We start from the raw sequence: 8,727 nt of genomic DNA on the forward strand, positions 1-8,727 counted from the left end.
AAAGTTTTATGAACATCTCAGAACCTGTACTTAGTTTAACCGGCAAAATATGAAAGTTGTTGTCCTTTGTAATTCAGTTATTTGAGGCTATATTTGCATTTCTTTTACGGCGTAAGAAAACTTGCAACTCTTTAAAAAAAGAGGTTTTATATACAAGTTTTTGCATGTGCTATCATCATGTGACGTCCATGTCAGACAGTCCATGTGAATTACTCATTATTTTGTTAAGTGACATAACTAAAGCTATTATTGTCGAGATAAAACTCAACTTTCTTGCGGTTGTTTTAACTTTGTCTGTAGTACCATGTAGCTCACTTACAGTCTTTTCTGGGGGTTTTGCCATGCTGTTCATTGAACATCATGCCTCAGTAAACGATAAATCTTCTGGTTTCTACTTAAGGACGTTCGCTACAGTTCCGTAATTGTTTTCGCAACAATAGATTTTGATGAAATGTTTTGAATTAAAAGATCATGTTATGATGTATTAAAAATAAATAAAAATACTAGGTCACCAGCTTTGTTTCAATTTAATTTGCCCCTAGATATGGTGCTATTTTGAACATTTTAAAAAAAAACTATAATCCTAAAATATATTTCAGTAAAGTACAATAATCAGCATAAATTTGATATCTAAGCATTTTTATAACGGAAAACAATATATCTATTTGAAACATGCTCAGAGAAATCAAAAGAAAATGATATTGTAAAGAAAGGAATACTTGTTCAGCAAACCCAAGGGCTACTTTTGCATATTTTGGCCAATTTTAAGTTGGTACTTCTGCTATTTTATCGAGTTTCACATATTAATAGGATTTAATCAAACTCTGCACATACCTTTGGTTATGTCTACTTAATCTAAAACATAAAGAAAATCGATAGGTCACCATATTAGATTTCGCTTAAATCAAATTACAACGAGGTGGGGTGTGGCGTGCATTTATACAACGCAGGTTGGTACGAAATACTCTTTCAGTGTTTGATCAAGTGACTTAGAGATATATCAAATTATCAAACGGCAGAATTCTTAATAAGCGGATTTTAAAGTGTTTCTGAAGCATTTTGATGTCATAGAACGATGAAGGTTTCCGCCCTTCTCCTAACAAAACCTATAGTTTACGAATACGGATGTAGGGTATGGGTACGGTACGGGATTAGAAACAGCTGTGACTCAATGCAGAGTTGGAGCGCCGGTATAAATTACAGACTCCAGTATATGTCGGATTGAAGCAATTTGAACTAAAAGTACTTTAAATGTATATAATTTGTAACCATGGTGATACTTACCCAAACCTTTAGTCAGTATATTATACATAGTATACATTAAATGCATGCGAACATACAATAATTTGCCGTACGCGACATTAGATAATCACTTCCGGGCATGCGCAGAAGACCGCTCCAACTCTTCAATGAGCTACATCGATTAGAAACACTACCAAGTTGGCACGGTGTCGGGGTAAATATCGACCCGTCGGGAAAAAAACTGTAGCGAGCGTCTTTAAGTGTTGTGAAGTGTTGCGCCATCCACATACATGTCCAAACTTAACGTTTATATTTGGTGTACTTTTAACGCAAACAAAAAGAATATTACTTAAAATATATAACCGAGGTATGCTAGATGTTACCGAATAGCGTTAATAATAAATAATAATAAATTGAACTACTTTATTTTTAATATACTTAAACCTGTGGCATATATATGAATTAAAAAACATCTTTAGTCTTTTTATTTAAGCAAGCGGGAACTCGAACGGTGATATCGTACACAGAAGTGCGGCTGCCATATTACTGTAAGTAACAGTGCTTTTCAAAAGGCATAATTTGTTTTTCATTAGATCCCACATACGGCTTGAACAAGAGTCATAAATGTATACTACTCTGAGAAGCACTGCATTCCATTCTTTAGAAACCGCAAATTTGACAGCAGCGAAATGATCATATACATATATCTATTTTTACTTTATTTTTTGACATGTTCAGATATTTTTTCCATTGTTAATTGTGCCCTTGAATACTCCAGAGCAGTATACATAATTGAGAAGATAGTCAAGATTTAACAGCAATTCCTTCACATCGCACTGTAGTTAAATAGTTTGATAATAATTTGATGACATATGTTCATTTAGTCTCAAATATTCTTTGCACGAATATCGTGTGTGTAATTGATTTATGGTTATATGCATGCAGATTGAGACTATAATATACAGATCTTATCTTAGTGGAATAACATGGACGTAAAACACTACTATATAACTTTCCGTTTTAGTTACAGCACTTGTCAACTTCGTATCTCAGCATCTGTTTAATAAAAATCAAAATGCCTGGAGAAACGTGCTGAAAACTCTGGATAAAGCCAAATTTCAACCAGTGCACAGGAAAGCAAAGGGAAAATTTGCTGAAAATGACGAGAAACAGCTTTGCAAAGCAATGCTATTACACTGGATGAAAACACAAACTGTGCATGTGGACATGGTATTTGCTCTTACCCTACTTATCATTTACAAGACGTTTCGTGAACCTTAGTATATTTGAATAGTTCTGTGAAAAGAATATATAACGAGTCTTGAGAAAGATGTGTGAATGTGATATCAAACAAAATAAGGAATGCGACAAACTTACTTAAAGCGGATAATGAGTTGAATGAAATAATGAAATGCGAGGCTCTGTCGAGCTTTTTATCTCTTTTATTCAACGAGTTTAATTAATTCAGTATAGAAAATCACTAATGTAATATTCTTTTCATCACATGTTAGTTTTTTCCTGTCAAAATATAAACAAAATTACTTTCTTTAACTATCATAAATAAGTCAATTCGACCAACGTCGCCTACACTTAAACGACGTTGGCGTGAAAGCTTTATAAGACTAGTGTATTATCAATTATTTATGTAATGGTTTTATTTCACTCCCGCGACGTCAAACATGTGATAAAGGTAGATAAGAAGTATGTGTGTTCCGCCTTTTCTGAAATATCATTTGAAGTGAATTATTCATGAAAAGCGAGATCAGTCCTATTTTATTTGAATGTTATTGCTAGTAATAAAAGTTCATTTGTGACACTCCAATACAATCCATTTTGTAATTATCAAAAACAGGGCTGTCTGAATATTATGTGACGTACAGGAGACGCTAAAAATAGAATATGTTATGATTTAGATTTCATTTAGAAAAATATTTTACGAGGAATGAAAAGATCAAATTAGACTCGCATTAAAGAATCATTTTTTAAAATCTTTCACAGTTGAATTCCATAGTTGAAGCCTTAAAACACAATGGACACTTGAACATAGCTGAAGCTTGTGTAGAGTATGTTGAGTTCCAGAAAGGTAAGATGATGCTCACTAACGGAATAAGTAATAATATTCTCTACATATTGTCGAAATTCAATATTAAAAATAGACGACAAATGCAAATGCCAAGGATCCTGTTTCAAGATGTATATTGATGATAGAACTGAACTTATTATTTAGCTAATGAGGAACCTGTGGAAAACTCAGTTTCATAAAACCTGTTTTAATCAGACATTTGGGGTGAGGACTCCCCACCCGCCCCACTCTCCTCCGCCCCTGGTTAAGTTTAACCAATATTTATTAGCATTTTAATATGTATTTAGCATAGGTGAAGATCATAAAACGCATTTTGTAACAATTTCAGCGTGTTTCAAAATACATTTTTACCATCAATGCTCTGAAAAAAAGAAGACGTGCATCTGCAAATAGACACTAAAGAACTATAGTCGATTTAGTTAACCTACCTATGAATCCCTGGTATCAATCGACGATTCAGTAACCATTCTGTCAAATGACACCGGTCCAGACAACTGACGTTCGGGTTTCGACGAGAAGTCAGTAATTATCATAAATTTACGAAAGACCCGTGGTGACATTTCAACTTCATTATTATGAAAGACCCGTGGTGACATTTCAACTTCATTATTTCACGATTTCTGCTTCCTGATTTCACGATTTCCACTTCATGAATTCACGAATTCACGATTTCTGCTTCCTGATTTCACGATTTCCACTTCATGAATTCACGATTTAACGATTTCCACTTCATGAATTCAATATTTCACGAATTCACGATTTCATGAATTCACGATTTCACGAAAAAACTTCACGATTTCTTGGTTTCACAATTTCATGATTTCACGGTTTCTTGATTTCACGATTTCCACTTCATGAATTCACGATTTCACGATTTATGCTTCCTGAATTCATGATTTCCACTTCATGATTTCACGATTTCAACTTCATGAATTCACGATTTCACGATTTCCACTTCACGAATTCTCGATTTCACGATTTCAACTTCATGAATTGACGATTTCACGATTTCCACTTCACGAATTCACGATTTCACAATTTCCACTTCATGAATTCACGAATTCACGATTTCCACTTCACGAATTCACGATTTCCACTTCACGAATTCTCGATTTCACAATGATGAAATCGTGAATTCATGAAGTGGAAATCGTGAATTCGTGAAGTAAAAATTGTGAAATCGTGAATTCATGCAGTGGAAATCGTGAATTCGTGAAGTAAAAATAGTGAAATCGTGAATTCGTGAAGTGGAAATTGTGAAATAGAGAATTCGTGAAGTGGAAATCGTGAATACTTGAAGTGGAAATCGTGAAATCATGAAGCAGAAATCGTGAAATAATGAAGTTGAAATGTCACAACGGGTCTTTCGTATAAATTGATCAATCTTACTTCCTGCGAACTGATACCTGCTTTGCACTGTGCATATCGTACGCGGGTACCAAAATTGGATTGTAATCATAGGAAGTGATAAACCGGTATAATGTAGTCGTAAGCGTTTTAATTTTTGTACCCGGTTTATGATACCCACAGTACAAAGCGGGGTTCAAGGTGCAAGCGTGTCCAATGTCAGTTTCAGTGTTGCATTCTTTTTATTTTTAAGAGCATTGATATTAAAAAAAAAAACATTTTTGAAACACACTGAAATTGTTACAAAATGCGTTTAATGATCGTCAGCTATGCTCAATACATATTAAAATGCTAAAATATATTTGCTAAAATTAACCAGGGGGCGTAGAAGAGTGGGGTGGGTGGAGGAGAGTGGGGTTGGTGGGGAGTCCTGACCCCAAGTGTCTGTGTTTTTAATTATTGCAAGTCCAACCGTGTCGTATGGCGACAATATGGTGACCGTCTATTTTTGATGAAGTTGTTACGATTTTATTGTTGCATGTGCACATGTACGTGTATAATTTAAATTAATATTAAAGTACGTGTCTGGTAAAATTTATCTCGAAAATACAGTATTCTGAATTTTGATAAAAAGGCGCTTATTTAAAAAGCTTATAAATTTTACATGTATGTGCACATCTCTTATTAAGAAAATACAACGGATATGAAGGAACAGAAATACGTTTTTTATTATAGAATTTTATCAAAGTAAAGAATGACTCATCATTTAAATGTAATTTTGACACTGTCAATTAATTATACTGAGTGTAATGAAAGATGGTATGTAGTAGGGGTTGTGTGAAAGCTGAGTAGGCGTAATGACATACTGTAGTAAGTATCATTTATTGAGTTGAAAAGTTTTTAACCTGCGAACAAGACATGAATGATAACTTTGTGTATTTTCCACTAGAAATATAAGTCAAAAAGCGAACTATATGATAGGTAATAACTGGTCTTAACCTTGAAAAACAATTATTTTCGTTATATGAAACGGTTGTTGTTAATGTCTCGTGGTGCCCGTGTATAACATGTGTTGCACATCTATTGATATATAAACCAGTTCTGAAACACTACAAAATACCTTATTATGAGTGACAGTTACCTAAGGTTAATGGAAAAAATTGAAATTGTTGAAGGAAGTCAGGGAGTTTTATCAAGTTTCGTACTCAAAGTGTCGCTTTTTAGTTTCATCGTAAAAGGCTCGGTCGGCATCTTTTTAAATAAAAGTATACCAGATAATATCTTTAAGATCACATACACGCGCTCGCACGCACACACAATAATTTACTTGATAATAATATGGACTTCTAACATTTTGAAGATGCATCCAAGTCCGATTTTGGTATAGATTTAAAAACAATCATCTCCTTTCTTTTGCTAATGTGAGACTCAAGTTCTTGCCGAATTCCTAAAACTATTTATGATATATTAGTCCACATGAAAGCAATCTCTTCCAGCATAAGTTTATAAACTTGTAAAAAATATTGTCCACCGTTTTTTCATCGAGGTAGCGATTTGGATGATATACATATATAATAATGCCCGTCTTTGGAAAAAGGAAGCCATATACTGAGATGTGCCTCTGTTCGTCTTTTACACTGTCTGCCGTCCGTCTAAGATATTGACTTCAGACTTTGCGTTTAGGTAGGTGGCAAGGATTCGATATGCAGAATGCATTGACCAAGTTGAGAGGACGACTATTAATGTGCCAAACTGAGCTAAAATTAAAAGATGTCCATAATATTTGTGTCCGGGGCCTAATTTAAACACTATTCAAGCTAATTTTCGGAAGCTTGGAATAGATAGATGTTAGGGGATGATGAGTACAGCACCTAAATCGACACCTATTTGACGAATGATATTATTTCCAGTTATGTGTTTAACTGTTCAGATAAATGTTAAACGCATTATTTAACTTAGCTTAGATATATGGTAACGTGCTTGGCCTACTTTGATTTAAGATAGTTTGACGGATGTTATTCTTTTTGCCGAGAACTAGATACAAAGTACATTAAATTAGAAAAGTTAGAAAACATGCAATAATACTCTCAGGAAATAAGTCATTAAAATGATCTTATTGGTCGGCTAAATTATTAATGCTTTTCATTCAAATGGCACAAATTAACTATAAAACATGATACAAATCCGCTCTCTGAAGCACTGGTCGTGTCCAAATGTTATAATCAACGATTACCTGCAATTTCTTATGTTTTCACGATATCACGCCTTTAGACATATTTATTTAGTCATTGATTGTTCAAAATGAAAAGGTTACTACACCTGTTTTTGTCTTACGTTTGTTGAAGACGAATTTTCACTTTTGTCTAAAAAAATCACTGTTTAAAACAGGGGTCAGTTAGTTTTGTGTTAAGGTTTCAAGGAATGACACTTAACATAATATAATAAGTGATCTTTAGACATAACTATGATTTTCTTTGAAACGGGTCTCAGAATACAATCAAAGTAACCAAAACTTTTTGGCTTACTTGATCATTCGTGGAGCCGTTTTAGTTCTATTACAAACACGCGCATGATGATATCATATTATACACTATTTTAGCTCATTTTTGTAATCGTCTTCGACATGAAATATTTTGATATTGGATAATCACGCCGCGATCTTAAATGTCAGGAATCAGTATTTAAGATGTACGTGCAGTGATATATTCACGCTTCAAGTATAACAAAAGAAAACATCATTGTATTAGATCAGATTTACTGAGGTTAACATCAAAATATTTGCATACTAGATGCAAGAATGACATGTTGTCCTAAATGATTATACAAGGAGCGTTTTGCTTTTGTAATATTATTTTTTGTATTTACTTTTGTACTATTTTTATTGTTATACGCTTAACCATAATTTGCTTTTCTCTTCCTTTTGTTTTTAATTCTTAATGTATGTGAATCAATATACAGGTATGAACATTACTTAGATAGCCTCACAGTGTGTGGTTGCACACAGATTTTAGTTAATATTTAAGTTCACATTTTCGGCAAGAGACTATATATAACCGAACTTATTGATACGGTTTTATTTTTCAAATTTTAGAATATCTTTCCGATGATGTGCTGACTGATCTGGCTGACGGTATATCTAAAGATAGCCAAATACTAGGCGAAGAATTAGGTTTGACCAAAACCTTTGTTGACAGTTGCATTCAAGCCAATGTCAACAACAAAGAACAGCTGACAGCAATTATGATGGAATGGAGAGAAACAGATGACATTATTCTGTATGGGGACACAGCACTAGACCATTTACAACAACTTTGTGTGTGAACATAAATTTTATTTCATGCAATTTCTAACTGTCTGTCATTAACTATAAAGAAAATGGCGACAGAAATTTTTATCATATGCTGTTCTTTCGTAATCTACATATGATATTTATTTCCAGATGAATGTGTTTGGAATCATTAATGTGTCGCAGTTTTATATCCCTTTCACAAAAATTTAAAGTAGTACGTGTCTGCGTGTGCGCTTGTGTGTCTCATGTGTCTCAATTTCAAAGATGACAACACTAACTATAAGTCTTATTAATTAAGACATTGTTTCAACTATTTTGTACTTAGCTAGAACTCTTTGTCAGCTTTATATACATTTATACAACATGATCCTACAATATCAGTAGGTTGCTAGATTTGTATGGAGAAATATTCACGGATTCTGAAACGGAGATGTTGCAAGAGTTTAGGATCGAGAATGAGCGCATATTTCCTGTGGTATTGTAAGATGGCGGGTGAAAATATTTGAAAAGGATAAATCGAAATTTGGATATATAAAGGATATTTGTTTGTTTCAATATATTTCGCCGAGTGAAAATCATATGCAATATTTTCAAGAGTGTTTGTTTTGTTGGGTTTAACGTCGCACCGACACAATTTTAGGTCATATGGCGACTTTCCAGCTTTAATGGTGGAGGAAGACCCCAGGTGCCCCTCCGTGCACTATTTCATCACGAGCGGGCACCCGGGTAGAACCACCGACCTTCCGTAAGCCAGCTGGATGGCTTC

The 8,727-nt window shown here is 33.9% G+C and overlaps 1 protein-coding gene across 1 annotated transcript in view; it reads left to right on the plus strand.

The window, feature by feature from the left end:
• LOC123554153 (uncharacterized) overlaps positions 1-8,394 on the plus strand; it is a 31,501-nt gene extending 23,107 nt beyond the window's left edge. Inside the window, exons 9-12 of the mRNA XM_045344088.2 lie at positions 1,736-1,790; positions 2,267-2,472; positions 3,241-3,325; positions 7,764-8,394. Coding sequence (XP_045200023.2) covers positions 1,736-1,790; positions 2,267-2,472; positions 3,241-3,325; positions 7,764-7,993 — 576 coding nt within the window. The 3' untranslated portion in view covers positions 7,994-8,394. The remainder of the gene's footprint in view (positions 1-1,735; positions 1,791-2,266; positions 2,473-3,240; positions 3,326-7,763) is intronic.
• Positions 8,395-8,727: the final 333 nt, after the last annotated feature.

This window comes from Mercenaria mercenaria, chromosome 7, assembly GCF_021730395.1.
Source record: "Mercenaria mercenaria strain notata chromosome 7, MADL_Memer_1, whole genome shotgun sequence".
Taxonomy (NCBI): Eukaryota; Metazoa; Mollusca; class Bivalvia; order Venerida; family Veneridae; genus Mercenaria; species Mercenaria mercenaria.